This window comes from Podarcis raffonei, chromosome 9, assembly GCF_027172205.1.
Source record: "Podarcis raffonei isolate rPodRaf1 chromosome 9, rPodRaf1.pri, whole genome shotgun sequence".
NCBI classification, from domain to species: Eukaryota; Metazoa; Chordata; class Lepidosauria; order Squamata; family Lacertidae; genus Podarcis; species Podarcis raffonei.
This window is the reverse complement of record NC_070610.1, coordinates 43,807,335-43,823,263: the sequence shown is the minus strand read 5'-3', so window position 1 is coordinate 43,823,263 and position 15,929 is coordinate 43,807,335. Positions and strand designations below refer to the sequence as shown.

The following is a 15,929-nucleotide window of genomic DNA, read 5'->3' as shown; positions in this document are numbered from 1 at the left end:
GCCCTTTTGCCTTCCAAAAAGTCCTCATTTGTAGGTCATGCTCTCATTATCTAGTTCTGGGATCTGTTTTGATTCAATTACAGAAAATTACTAATAGTTTATTCCGAACTGACCAGCTCTTCCTAACCCTTCTGTTTTATATCTGTTCTTAATCCCTTCTCCCACTCCTGCCTTTGACATGCCAGGGAGGGAACTACATTTACAAATTGGTGATGATTTTGTCATTCATTGAAAGAATACATTCTGTTCTGTTTCCCTGGACACAGTTGTTCCTCTTATTGGGGTTGTTTATAGAGTCAGTACTTGAACTTTACCTCAATTTGCATCTCTACCATATCCCAAACGCCATTCAAAGGAAAATGGGTGTGTATTTGAAATCAATGGGCATTTTACATTACCAAGCCCTTGTTAATCAGAAATGACTATATGGCTTTGGACAGACATATAATTTCTAACAAGAGAAGAGTGGAAGATATGGGTTTGAGCTACCTCAAAGTACTTTATTTATGTAGCCACAATAATCAAAAGGAAGTCGAGGGTTGAGAAAATAAGGGTCAATAGTTTTAGGTAATTTAACGCACAACATCCACTGTTTGCACTAAAAGGGGGGAGGAGAGAAATTCACCAAACTCATTCAATGACTGCGATAGTAATGGAATTATTAACTCAATCACACTTAGACTAACAATTTTCTCTGCATGCATCTTCTTATCAGAAATTAACTGTATCATGACTTACTACAACAGTTAAACAGTGAAAATAACATACAGACATTCCCCTTGTACACCTTCATACCTCTCAGCAAGGTTCTCAGAACTATTAAGAACTGGCACAAGCTAAACTTGGGGCAAATGAAAGTAACTTTGTGGTTGTAGATGAAGACTCAGCTGACATAAGGAGTCTTTAGGAAATTCCCAATAAGCAAATTTGTTTGAAAGAAAGATGGGGCTTCCCAAAAAGGAGGTAGTGGTTTCTACGTGCTTCGGGGGGGAGTCTCTAGGCAAACAGAAGTACAGAAGTTTGTAAATTACAAGGAAGAAACCCGTTTTTAAAAGAAATCAAAACTACCTAAGAAGGGGTTAGGGAGAGGAGGGGATTGGTTTGCTCAAGCCCATTAACAGCCTGTAGGGGTCATACTGGAGTGCAAGTAAAAAACTTGAACTGTTTTGATCTGTTTTATGGTTCTCTTTTGCAGGCTATCTTGAAGATCTAGCTCAATAAAAAAAATTTTAAAATCGTCAAAAACTCCTCTTCCTGCACCAATATAAAGGTGTACCCTAAAGGGGGTGGGCTGCAGGCCCCACTTGTGTTATATTTCAATAGTATGCAGTATGCATTAATCCAAAAAGAAAAGTGTCAAAAATGCAAGCTCAATTCCCTCCTGGTTTCTGGGATGATGTACAAGAATCCAGGGGTTCCCCAAAGGCTTTGTCATTGTAGGTTGTAATGTTTATGCCCAGCAGCCTCCTGCAACAACATGGTATAATGATATTATCACGCCGTGTACACAAGCCTTGTGTGTGTGTGTGTGTGTGTGTGTGTGTGTGTGTGTGTGTGTGTGATGCAGACTAAGATATCAAGGAAGGTTTGGGACTTGTGACAGGGATCCCAACAGATCTAGAAGGCCTCAGTTCCGCAGCAATTCCATCATGGGCAACACCATAAATCTATCATCTAATTATTTCTGAAATTTCATCTCTAATTGATGATATAGTGTTTGTACAGCATTGTTGCCTCACTGCTGGGGCTTTGTACGCACCATTAATCAAAACAGGAAAATGTTTCAAGTACATTAGAAGCCCTTTATTTTTCGGAACCCCAGTTTATTTCTTGTGCTCAATCTTCTATATAACAATTTTATATATATTAGTGAGACACGCTAGGGTACTGACTCTTTATACTAATTATATGCTTTTAAAAATAATTACACATATTCCTTTGGATTGATATATTTGTTTCCCTCCTTTGACTATTGTCGATTACAGGGGGTAGTCTTGCTACAGGTTTGCTTTGTGAGCTCCCTAATTTCACTTACCGGTACATGTTCTCGATATCCTACAGTAATTATAATGGTTACAAATAATTATACAAGAGCGATAAACCCTTTGCAGTAGTAAAGGATACCATTCATACAGCACTCATATGCTTACCCTACCTCTGAACCACTCAGAGAGAGAGAGAGGTCATGAAAAATCTCTAAGCAGTTTACATAAAATATATACGCCACAAGTTTTATCATCCCTACCCCAAAACGTATACAACGTTTTAACCAAAGTCTGAACACAGCCACTTCACCAAGTGCATATAAAGCCTGCACTGAATGACCAAATATCCACAGTGGTATTGAAAGAGCACTTGTAGTATTCTTTTTTCAATGCTCCTACCAAGTATTTGTAAAGTACTTTCATTTATCACTCCAAAGACTTGTATGTATTATCTTAACAAGGCTCCTGTAAGGTAGCTCAGAAAGAATTGAAAGTACAGTACTGAATCCTGGTGCCATAAGCATATGCATGTAATGAAACCTGGGACCCAAATAATTTTAGGATTGTTTATGACTTGCAGCTACTCAATTTGCCTTTGTATTAGATTCAATTATTATAATTTTCTCTATATTCTTAACACACAGCTAGGCTGCAAAAATGATATGGCTGCTTTATGATACGTGTTGAATTCTATGCTGGTCTCTTTCAGTTTTTGTGGTGGCTTTTACAGATTTTAAGTATTTTGAATTTTGGATGTTTTAAAAGTTTTTAACATGTAAGCAGTATTTGGTGGTGATGATTTTTATACCTGTACACTGCATTGTGAAGAGTTTTTTACCTGAAAAGCAGTTTATACATTTATTAAGTAAACAAACAGTTCCAAATTTACTGATGGGGACTAACACAGAAATATCATGGCTTGTCAAAGGTTAGCCTGTGAGTTAATGGTTGAGAAACAAAGTAAGATCTTCAATCTCAAAACTTGTTCTTTTAATTATTGAGCCATCAGAACACAAACTGACACCTTCAGTATGGTTACTACCACAAAGATATGAATATCAAAAAGGAACATGAGATTCCTATTCTGAGGCAGAAAAAATGGCCTATCAAACTAAGTACTATCTACTCTGAGCTCTCCATGGTCTTAGATCAAGGTCTTTTTCAGCACTGCTACCTGAGCTCCTTTCCCAACTGGAGATTAAGCCTTGGAATTTCCACACATAAAACACCAAAGAGTTGCCTTCTTGACTTAGGACTCAATTGCAAATGGTTTGTCCCTAAGGCAATAATTTCACATTATACTCTATTTCATCTTGTTACACCTGTGGTGACCTTGTCCACAGCTGAACAACTGAACAATTAAATGCACAGTACATAACCCCCATGTGGCCAGGCTCCTCCTTTGGCTAAGATTGAGGCCACATGGTTAAGATCATCTTTTTATATTATGAAGTCCCTAAACTGATGGGAGGGTGGGGCAAGATTTTGGTTTCACGAACTAGCCTTCTGAATGTTCTGAGTCATGGTGAGAGAATAATGTAGCATTTGCTGCTTTGGCCTAATTTTTCTAGTGTTCCTAAGGACATGGTAACTGTAATCTCAACATGGATCACAAGACCAATTCATCATCCCCAAATCCCCTGAAATGTCAGATAAATGGATTTTGTGAATTTGACCTGGTAGCACCCATGTCCTGCTGTGGTAAATTACAAATATAGTGGTACCTCGGGTTAAGTACTTAATTCGTTCCAGAGGTCCATTCTTAACCTGAAACTTATTTCATTCCAGAGGTCCGTTCTTAACCTGAAGCACCACTTTAGCTAATGGGGCCTCCCGCTGCCGCCGGAGCATGATTTCTGTTCTCATCCTGAAGCAAAGTTCTTAATCCGAGGTAATATTTCAGAGTTAGCGGAGTCTGTAACGTGAAGTGTATGTAACCTGAGGTACCGCTGTATATGATGCACTCTGTGTGGACACTGACTAGATTCATTATGACAATATTTCAGAATTTCCATTCTATCGTTTTTGCAGCATGATGTAGGTTTATTCAGCGTTAAGTCCCATAAACCAATGAAACTTACTCCTAATTAAGTATTCATAGTATTGCATCCTTAAACTGAGTGTCCTATTGTTGAAGTCATTACCGTAATAAAAACCTCCTTACAATTTTCCTTCCTTCTTCTGAGTAGGTTTTTACTCTCTGCCTAGCTGCCATTCCATCAAAACTATGTACTTTTTCTAGTCTCCATCTCCATTCCCCCAAACATCTTCCACGTACTCTTGGGAACACACATTTAATATGCTGCCCAGTGTTCTTATATCACATGCTGCAGTTCAACATAAGGAAATGGTAATACAGCTAAATAAAATAATAGGCAAGTGTATACATAAGAATTAGCATTATATTCTAAAGCAGGGGTAAGGAACCTGTGGTCCTCCATAAGTTGTTGTGTTTCAACTTCCATCAGCCCCAACCAGCATTTCTTATGGTCAGGGATAACAGCAAGTATACATCTGGAGAGCCACAGGTTTCGCATGCCTGCTCTAGATACACAATCAATATAGAACATAAGAAGAGTCTGAGAGAAAGAGGGAGAGGACTACTGAGCTCATGTCCTGCCAACAGGCTTCCCATACGCATCTGGTTACTCCCTGTGGGAAGAGAATGTTGGGCTCCGTGGCTCTTTGGTCAGATCCTGCAGGGTTTTTACAATAGTGGCATGGCCCAACTGTATACAAAAGTCTTTTCAAAATTGTATACGAAAGTCTGAGACTCCACTGACTACAGTAGGTCTTCTTCACTAACAGGTTGGTGTAAGATTGCTACCTTTGACTTAGAAAATAGGATTTGAGTGGTCTGAACTAGAGATATTTGAAAAGCGCCTCGGTTGGCACTCTAACAATGCAGGCTGTGATCATCAAATCCCTTTTAAGATTTCCTGCTTTCATGAAATGAACCCTACTTGCCTACTCAAGTGATTTGTGGGTTTCCCTATTTGCATTTCCACTATCATTTGTGGCAGGTATGAGAGTACAAACATGGAACTTCTGGCTTCCAATCTAGAGCTTAGAGTGCTCATCCAGGAGCGTGCATACATTATATGTTTGGGGATGTGATTTTCAAACTTTCTGAAAATGCCATCTCCTAATTTTATTAGACCTTCCAAGGTATTCAGCCTAAAAATTTAATTGAGCATGCTTATTTACTTCATTTTTCCTCTTCACTATTTATTATCTTCCTGCCTAGCATCTATGTATATACTCCCACATATTATTTCTATCACTCACACAACAAGTCATATGTCTCTATATGGATCCTATGTACACCTGTACCACTTCATCTCCAACTAGGGCAAATTGGTCCTTAGAAATCAGGCACCTGTGACCCCTTTGTTCCCTTTCAACCATTCCATGGGAACAACCTGCTTGGGGGGGGGGAGGAATGGAGACTTGGCAGTTGATAGACCTATTACTGATAAAGTATGCAAAATTATTTATATTCTCTTCTACTACTGGCTCCCCATATTTTGGGTGCCCATTGGGGCCCATTCCTAGCTTGAGATCCTGGTATAATATCAAACAGATTTTCCAACAAAGTAGGGCAAGAAAAGAATAAGAAAGGACTTTCTATTATTATTTCAATTCCCTATCTACCTCTTGTGGTGCATCTTCTAGAAACACAAAAAAGCATACAAACGTTCTCATAAGGATTTCTGACAAAATACTACAGTACAAAACTTCTCTAAGGCGGATCAGCTGATAAAGCAATGATCCCAAGCAACAACTCGGGAATTTTTCCAAAACAAGTGTAGCATAGTTGTAAAGCAGGAAGGCCGTTTCAAATTTTACCCGTTATTACCTAACTATCTGATCTTTGGATAATGTTTGTCTCTGAACCTCAGCACCTGCCTCATCTTCAATACAGGGATAATGATACTGACCTACCTTACAAGGTTATTGTAATGGTTATTGTGCTATATACAAAGCACACTATAAATGTCAACTATTATTTTCTAAAAACATTTTTTCCATTTTTGGACACTTTTAAGATGTAAATTTATATTTAGAAACCAACAGTGGTTAAAAAAGAGCATGTGAACAGAGTTCTTTTTTTTTTTTAAATGACACATAGGCGTAATGTTCTGGTATGTTGGTGAAATTCCCCCCCCCCAAAAAAATAGCACTATCAATTGTCTTATTACTTTAAAAGAATGTAGAAGACAGAATTAAAATACTATCGAGATTTTGTAGAACTGAACGGTGAACTCCCCTAATAAATGACAGGCATGGCAACATGTACAATCTTAACTGTACCACTGCTGTGTATTGATCAAAGTTGGAGGTGCAGGTGACTATTATGGGCTGAGGAACTTTTGAGGCTTCTGAAATTGGCTCCCCACCCCCTCAGTTACTACCAATCAGCACCATAACTATATATATATATATATATATATATATATATATATAGCCATAATTTTATTTGTATGCTGCCATGGAGGTAGCGGGGGGGGGGCAGCTCCCCCCATCAATAAAAATAATAATACTTCACTAACTGAGGTTCGGCCTCCCCTAACAAAAGCCTGCCTGCCTAACATAAATCCTGGCCATGCCCACGCCTTTCCAGCAAGCTTACAACATGTACAACATAATTACAAACATAACAATAGTAGTCACAAACAATGAACAAAACATACACAACCAAATGAAACAATTTCCACATAAATTGAAAGATCAAAAAATAAAGGTACAAAAAAATAAACAGCATCAACAACAGCAACAAAAACCTCAAAACTATACCTCAACCCAGTGCTTTTTTTCTAGAAAAAGAGGTGCCGGAACTCACCACAAACGCCTTCCTTGTTCTCTTACCACAACAATGGTGCCCACCTGAGAGTTTCCAGAACTGAGCTGTGGTGAGTTCTGGCTGAAAACAAGCCAGAATCTGTTCCACAGCGTCAGCTTTTGTAGCTGGAGTCAGTCAGGGCCCCACCCTCCCAGGCCCGCTGGGAAAGGGCCAGCAAGGCAGGGAGCAGGTCTTCCAGGACTCACAGCCAAGATGCTCTCTGGCCTTGATATCTTTTCTTTCCCATAAGGAGCATTGTTCTCTACCACCAGCCCTATTTTTCTTTCACAATAACTCTGTGAGGTAGGTAAAAGGGAGGAAGTGATGAGGCCATCAGGCCCCATTTGCACTCTGCATTTAAAGCACTATCACACCACTTTAAACAGTTGTGGCTTCCCACAAAGAATCCTGGGTACTGTCGTTTGTTATGAGCGCTGAGAGTTGTGATGAGGCCCCTATTCCCCTCACAGTAGAGGTATCGGCTGTCAGACCACTCTGAGAATTGTAGCACTGTGAGAGGAAAGGGGTCTTCTCTCAGCACCTTTAACAAACTACAATTCCCAGGATTCTTTGGGGGAGGCCACAACTGTTTGCACCAGTATGATAGTAGATCTCTTGGCAGTGTGGGGATTTGAACCTAGGTCTCCATGATCCTAGTTCAACACTCCAACCACTGCACCTCACCTGTTCTCGGGATAGCCCTGATGTACATAGGAAAGTGCTTACACAAACCTAACTGGGTCTTTGGGTCCTGCGGCCTTTACCACATTCTTGAAGCTATTTCTACAGTAATTATATTCTTGTTATTAAGTCCCTTTTTACATACTACAGTCTCCTCTTTTCCTATAATTAGATTATTTTAACTATCATAACTGTCAAGTTTATCCTGTATATAACTTTTCTCTCAATGAATGTAGTTAAAAATCAGATTCTATATCCCTGTTTTCCCCCAAGTTCCCAACAAGCAAATGGGCCTGCTGAAATTAACTTTGCATTTGCAGGTGGCAACCACAATCAGTAAAGTAGACAATACTATTTTTATTGCTCTGAGGTATCACAACTTTTCTGAGGTAAAACACTCAAGAAGAATAAGGTGACTAAGAAGCTAACAAAAACCCAAACAGTGGAACAGTAGAAAAGGAGGGACTGTTATAAAACTACTTGTGAGTAAAGTCATATAATTATCACAGTGAAGTGCTCAGGGTTGAACTTAAAAGTAATCATATAGAAGCACATGGGCAAATTGGGAGGTGCAGCCCAATCCCAGACATATTTACTCAGAAGCAAGTCCTGCCAAGTTTACTGAGGCTTACTTTTAGGTAAGCAAGTTTAGGATTGTGGCCTTCATAACAAGCTCAGGACATGCGTAGCTACTACATTAGCACCCTGTTTTCTTACAGCAAGGCTGTTACTTGTTATGAAAGAATGCCAAAATATACAAGGCTCTCTTCAGAAAAAAGACCTTGCTTACACAGTGAACCAATTCTAGTATGACAGTGCTACAAGATGTGGTGTGTGCTGCTGTATACTCCATTAACATGTTATTAAGAATTAATAAGAGAACATGTAAGGACTTTCCTGTATAGCTGCATGGAAGGGAGGAGGGACAGAATTAATGTTGACACCTTATCATCCTAACACTATAATGCCCTGCACTTTTCATACTGAACTACAGAAGGATTACGTTCTCTTAGAGGTGATACAATGCCTTGTACCCTTGTAGTCTCCACCGGACACAAACAGCATCACAAATGCTTGGTGTCAAACGTCTCATAGTCTTTAATAGCAGGTTTGCTTTTCTTTGATCAAAAGTACACACAAGGCCTAAAGCACCCTCCATTTACAGTGGTGTAGTGGTACACACACACCCTTCCCCTCCAAGCCATACACATCAGAAAATCCTAAAAATACTTTAAAACTAAGCACCAACGCTTAAGAAATAGGGCACCACATTTTAAAAGCTGGAATTTTCACAGCCCTCTTCCCTGACAGGCCACAGCACCTTGTAATATAATAAACACTAACTTCCCCTACAAACAGCTACAGCGAATGGGTAATAAAACTTGCAGTCATTTGGAGGGGAGAGGGGAAGAGAGACACACCAAGCCAACCCAAGTATAGCCACACAAGCAGCAAGGGAGATTCTTCCCTAGCGAGCTAAAATGGAGACAGAATTTCATCTCTGCCCTAGAGAAACAGACAGAAAGGGCAGCAGCACCAGGTCTAGGTCAAGGTCACTAGCGGGGCAGTCTGCAGCTGCTTGCATAGCTGTCTTCAACCGCATAGACAACACGCTTCCCAAAACTCTCAGTTCAGACTTTCAATGCACACATACACAACAGGCTCTTCCGTTGGTTTTTTTTTTTTAAAAGAAGCCTCCACAAAACTCTCTGCGTGCTTTGAAAATGCCCATTTGCTCTTATATTGCACTTTATTGTATTTTAGGGCTGGGCGAACTTTCAATCAGAAGCCCTCCGAGATTTATACATATGAAAATAGATAATTTAAAACTGAAAGGTTACTGACCTTGCCCCCACCCCACCGCTCCCCCCTTTTTTTGAAGCAAGTGACCCAAAGAAAAGGAGTAGCAGTGGACGCAATTGTAGCCCCTTTAGACATTCAGGAAACTCAATTGTGCAACCTCTCTGAACTAGCTTTTTAGGATAGGGAAACCTCAATATTCCAAAACCGAATCCACTAACGTGAGGGCGATTAGACGGTATGCGGGGGGGGGGGGGGTTGCTTAGAACAGTGCCGGGAGGGGCCCAATAGGGCGCCCTTCTCCCTCGGCTTTGCGCGGCAAGAGAAAGGAGCAACGTTGGTGCGCGCGATCCCTCCGGTGCCATTGGTGTCCCCACCTCTGCTACGGTTCATGCGTGGCAGGCTGCTAGTGTGTGCTTGGGAGGGGAGGGGAGGGAAGAAGGCAGAGAGAAAGGATGAGAGGGCGGGAAGAAAAGTGGGAGGGGGAGGTCAGTCCTCTCTCCAAGACCCTTCCCCTGATAAACTATCGGAAAATTATGTATCTGTGGAGAGAGGGAAGTAATCGATCGTGCTCTTTTGTCTGAGGCGAGAGGAAAGGCGGCCGGGAGCCCCCCCCCCCGCACACAAAAACACGCGCAGGGCACACACGCCATCCGCGACAACCTTAGCCCTCTCTCCCTCTCCCTCCCTCCCTAGTGAACTTCAGGTGACCGACCATGGCTTTGACACATAAGCAGTTCAGCCCCGCCGACACTGAACCCGGGGGCAGAGCCAGGGAGGGGCCGGGCGAGCAGGCGGCGAGCAGAAGTGCCGGAGGCAGAGCGGAGGAAAATGACCCCTAAATCCACCCACGCCGCCCCCTTCCTTCCTCCTTTCTTTAGACACACCAAGCCAACGCGAGGGCTCTTTTTTTAAAAGACATATTATTTGTGTGTGTCCCCACACACAAAACACTTTTATTTCCTCCTCCTTCCAAGAGTGCCCGATCGCTTCTTGCTACCACAGGGAACCAGAAGAAAAAGTTAACTGCTTTGCAAAGAATTGAGGAGGAGGAGGAAAAATCGGGGGTGGGGGAAGCGGCGGGTTGGAGGTGGAAGAGGAAGAAGCGGGGTGGGAAAGGAGGGAGAGCGCGGGGTGAGCGGCTGTGTCAATGTGTGGTGTGTGCATTGCCTGCAGGCTGTGGGAGGAGGAGGAGGGCACTTTTTCGAGTCCTTCCTGCGCTCTGCTGCTCTGGTCTGGGGCAGCGGCGGCGCTGAAGCCTCCGACTCGCCCAGGCTCCATCTGACCCTGCATTTTATTGCAGCCGCGAGAAGCCCCGAGCTCGCTTGCCGCCGCCGCTCTGCAGGGACCTCGCATGCCACGATCTGCCTCCCGTGCCGTCCCCCACCCCCCAATATCATGCTCGCTTCTCCTCGGCGGCAGCGAAGCAGCAGCCCCGGATTCTCTCGTGTGTGTCTCTCTCGCTGTGTGTCCCCCCCCCCACGCCGCCACCCGCGCCGCTCCCTCCCTCCCTCGCCCTCCCCCGCCGCTCTTCGCCTCCTCCTCCCCGGCTCCGGGGCCGGCGAGCCCAGCCGCAACCTTTAGCCGGAGACGGACCTCGCGATTGATTCCGCGCAAGGCGCCAGCGAACCGCTTTCGTTTCCAATTGTGCAACTCCCCACCCCAATAAGAATAACAGTAATAATAATAATAATAAAAAGAAGCCTCTTCCTCCCCCCCCCAACACACAAACACACATACACACCCCAGCCATAAAGAGAGAAATCCATTCACACACAAATGCACAATCACAAGAAAGGGGAGGGAAGAGAGGACGAATAGAGCGAAGAAAGAGAGGGGAGGGAGGGAGAGGGGAGACACACACACACTCGCTCTCTCCGGCTCGCTCTCTCCCTCGCACACACACATACACACGCGCGCACACATGGAGGGGGAAAGAGGAAAAAAATTAAAAGGGCACAAGGCTGTTCATCACCAACATGGCTGCCTTAGCTCAGACCTAAAAGAGGAATAACCCAGGCTGTGTCTTTGTCAGTTTCACCTCTGTAACCCTAAACTAATGCACAAAACAACGGAGGAGGCTGCGGAGGGGAAGGAGGCAGGCAGAGACCGGGGGGTGGGGTGGGGGGAGAGAGAAAGAGAGAGGGGGCGAGGGAGAGAAGGAGAGAAGGGGGAAATGGGGGGGGAGGGAGAGAGAAAAAAGGAGCACTTACGTGAAGAGAGGCGCTTGGGTTGCTCCTGCTTCCTCCTGGGCATTTTCCCCCCTTTTCACATTCTCCTCCTTGGTTTAATGGGGGATCAAATATATTTTTTTAAAAGCCCAAAAGTGGGGCAGAGGCAGGCACAAAGCAGGGGCAAAGGGTGGCTGCCCAGCAAGGGCTGGTTTTCTTCTCCTGGGCAATGGGGGTGGGGGGGTTGAGAAGCTGCTTTTCCTGGAGCCAAGGAGAAGAGCCCCCCCGCCTCGCCTCTCTCCCCTTTTTCTTGCCCTTCCTCCCCCACCTTTTCTCTCTCTCTCTTCTTCTCTCCCCCCCTCCCCTCCCCTCCCCCGGTCGTGCACCTGGCTTGTCCCCGGTCGCAATATTCTTCAATAGAAATGGATCTAATGGGCGAGGGAGAGTGTGTGCTCATATGCGGTGTCAATAATGAGGGCTGGTGCGGCGGTGTCTATGGCTGCTCCCTGTGTGTCTCCAAGCCCCTAACTAACACTAATGCAGGGATCAAAGGGCAGCGGCGGCGGCAGCAGTGCTCACAGCTCACACACAGGCTGGAGAAGGAGAGAGAGGCAGAGAGGCAGAGAGAGGAGACGAGACACACACGCACACACACACGCACACAAGGCAGAGCAAAGAGGAAGGTGCCCCCAGGCTCCTAGGCTGTACTTTACGCACACACCGAATCGCGAGCGCTCCTCGCAGCGAGGTTCAAGGGGGGACAAAGGCAGGCAAAGGGGGCAGCCCCAGCAGGATGCAGCCCCATTTTCCTCTCAAAGACGGAGGGGGGTGGGCAGGGGAAGTTTGGAGTTCTCCACATTAGCCGCGTTGATTGTTAAAATAAAACAGGGTGTTCTTAAAATTAATACTAAAGGTCAAGTTGGCGCGATTGAGAGTGGTTTTTTATGGGTAGGTTGAGATGACCTTAGTAACGGCATTAAAAAAATAATAATGTATATTATTTGGGAGTTTAAAGGGGAACTCTTCTCCCCCCCCCGCGTCCCCCCCCCGTTGATTAAACTAGAGGGTGAAATGAATTTTTTTAAAAAAAATAATAATCAAGTGGTGAGTAGCTGACTTGAATTATGGACAGTGTGCTATCCAAATGTGGAACACTTTAGGACAGCTTAAAACCGGGTTTGAGGGGCGAGGGAGAGGATCAGCATGAAAATCATAACTCCTTGATCTGGAGAATGGGAAGGGGAAGGGGGGAAGCAAGACTAGGTCACCCCTAATAGTTGGTTTTAACTGCTACATGATGCCCCTACAGGGCTCGCAGTCATCCTGACTTATGAATTTGTACTTTATTCCTACATAAATGCAGGTATGGGAAGCTTTATCTATAAGCATTTCCAAGGTACATTATGAAGCCAGGGTTGCGGTTGTCATTAACTGATACCTGCTTTCATTACGGCACAAAAGCACACATCTTTCTTCAAAGATAAACATGAAGGGGGGGGAGAGAAAAAGAGAGAAAAGAGACTGGGGCTCAAAAGCACAAAAGGTACTCCGTGAAAGAGAAGTGCTCTTTTTGTGTGCGACTTGCAGTCATTTGGATAAAGGTTCACTCAGAGGTGGCTTGCGATTTAAACTCTTAAAACCTGTTAGTACAATTGGAGTGAAATGATTTGAAGCACAGTTGTTTCACAGAGCTTTTGCTTTGTGCGAGAAGAAGAACAAAATCTTTGAACTTAGTAGAAGATGTAACATGAATTATGACTCAGAAGAAAAATAACTATTTTCAATGTATTATTACGCTATGTGTTCCTCTTTTTTGTTTGCTTGCTATTGGCAATATTACTCATTTTAGTACTTTATATTTATTATTGCTAGCCATGAAGCACTTGTTTTAGTTTAAAGGGAGAACAATGAGAGTATGCATTAAAGAGATTGACAGATACACACCAGCAGTCCATATTAAGGACAGCTTCAGACAGGTCAAAAATTGATTATTTCACATGTCTAGCACCAAATGTACATAGCGTATACATTCACTGGGAGGCCCAAGCCAAAACTGGTTTCTACTGTGTGAGTGCTATCATCAAACATGACCCTCCATAAGCAGATTACCTGCTTTTTATTCCTACGCAGAAATGCCATCTGTGTGGGAAGTTCATATTTTGTGAAGGAGACCCAAGTTTAGTTAAATTAAGCATGAACAGGTACTTGGAAGTTTGTATGCTCTTCAAGTGTAACAGAAGCAAATATTTCTGAAACATAAACTTATAACATACACAAAGACTTTTTATACACCCACAAGGATGCAAAAGCTCAGTATTCCATGGAAACTCCAGTGTGACAAAGAAACAGGATGGGGGCATGAATATAGGAGATGGTCCAGTCCTCAATTGCTGGTATCACCAGAGGCAGCAATTAGTCTTAGCCATCCTAATGGTATCCCTAATCGTTCCCCCTTTGCACTCTCACATATAAGTGAATGGGTTCATATAAGTTAATACTGTACATGGTACACGTTTGTTTAAGGGCCCTAAACAACAACAACAACAACAACAGACCTTGTGGGGGCTTAGCTTTCGCTGCCTGGAATCCTACAGGACAGTATAAGGTGGTCTCTGCACCTTCTGTAAGACCCTGTCTGTTGCCCCCAAGTTGTTATAGTATTCACCTTCTTTATCCATATACTACCTATCATAACAAATAGACATTTAGCTAGTACTTTATGTAATTTATCATCATGTCACACTATATGGACAATTCTGCACACATTTCCCCCCCACATTTACAGGCACTTGATTACAGTGCTGGATTTATGTAAAGGCTAAGTAGGCTGAAGCCTAGGGCCTCTAAATGTTGGGGACCTAGCCAGCCCTCCCGCTCCCCAGCGGGCAGTCTTCCCTCTCCCAAAATTTATTTAGTTTTTTACAACCAGTGCATGGTGGGATTGCAATGGAGGAAGGTTATCTGAAAGGATAAAGATAACAGAATTTATCCAGGTTTTCTGGATGCCTTTGAGGAAACAAGTTTCACCACCCTTTTCCCCATGTGGTGTCTCTACTAAGGTTATCATATAACTGGTAGGGGAGATAGTGGTGTGATTTGTGGTGTCATAGCTCTACTGGTACCTAAGCACAAGCAAGCCCAACATGCTTAAGCCCTCTAAATAGCCATCAGAACTCTCTTAGGCTGCTTACTATCACTTCTGCTTCAGCCACTTCTAGTTAAATAGCAGTGAATAAATATACTTTGAGTCCCATGGCCTATAGGGATTCCTCAGAAATAGGTTTCAACAGCATTTGAGTAATTTAAATGTTTATATACCACTTTTCTTCTAGGAAAAAAATGCATTGTACTAGTTATTTGTGTAGTAAAGCCCTCAGAGTACATCTCAGTTCAACAACCTCAGGCAGAGGCCAATCTGTACTAAAACCTAGCAGAAAGTATTGGATGTACAAATGAGGATAGAATGGAATGAGGCAGAGAGATAAACTAAAGTGTTGCGCAGAAGTGCAGTTTTTATTTTATACTGACATTGCACTTCTATGCCTGCATCATGCTTAGAATAAACTTTTTTTTTAAATCAGTGGGACTTGCTTCTGGGCAAATACTTTTTGTTGCGTGTTCAGACCCAGAAACCTCCCCCTAAATAAATTAACACTTGGCTCAAATTTTAGTTTTGGTTTTTGGCAGAATTTAGGCCACAATTTTATTGATTACAGAAAGTGAGTGGTTGCATAGGCTCTGGTTCAACTAGCTCCCTGCCATGCAGGTAGCGCTGACCCAGGGTTCCAGCATAGGTCAACGAAGAGTGAAACCTGGATAAGCAAAAAGTCGGGAACAGACTATGTCCACCACCCAGATGTCCCCTTGGACTCTGGCACGGGCACAACCCCCTCTCAGGGGTTGACCAAACCATTTGAGTCCCTGGATTCCTTTAACGGAATACCCTTCACGTAGGGATGGCGAGAGCGTTCTCCCATCCTTATCACCTGAACCAGAGCCTATCCACAACCTTACAAGTTGTGGCGATTTGCTACGCGGCAGGCGAAACCCAAATGGCAAGAGCCAATCAGCTAAGTGGGGGAAATTCCTGCCGTGCCCCTGTCCCAACGAGAGACGACACACGACAGCATAGCAAGGTCAAACACAAAAGCCCTAAAAGTAGGGAGAGGTGGGCAGGTATTTTGAATGCACGCGCCGAAAGAGGAAGTTCTGGGTCACATGCATGGGCATATATAGGTCCCTCGATCCATTTGGACTGCGCCCCATTGACCAGATTAAACCCAGCATCGAGGGACCTACCATTCGGGTGTTGTGGCTGACCAATCTTACCCACCCATAACACAGGGGATCGGTTTCCAGGTCTCACCGCAACATGTACCCTCTTTAAGGGAGGACACAATTTGCTGATAGTTCAATGGGAATTGTTTCTGAAATAAGAGATTGTACTGG

At 43.6% G+C, this 15,929-nt stretch overlaps 1 protein-coding gene across 4 annotated transcripts in view; it reads right to left on the bottom strand.

Annotated features, from left to right (window-relative positions):
• The window catches only part of ZNF827 (zinc finger protein 827), a 112,951-nt gene extending 100,816 nt beyond the window's left edge, over window positions 1-12,135 (bottom strand). For 2 of the 4 annotated variants that reach the window (XM_053403245.1, XM_053403244.1), the window contains exon 1: window positions 11,523-12,135. In XM_053403245.1, coding sequence (XP_053259220.1) covers window positions 11,523-11,565 — 43 coding nt within the window. In that variant the 5' untranslated portion in view covers window positions 11,566-12,135. The remainder of the gene's footprint in view (window positions 1-11,522) is intronic. The other 2 variants (XM_053403240.1, XM_053403243.1) reach the window with 2 other exon arrangements.
• Between the last annotated feature and the right edge of the window lie 3,794 nt (window positions 12,136-15,929).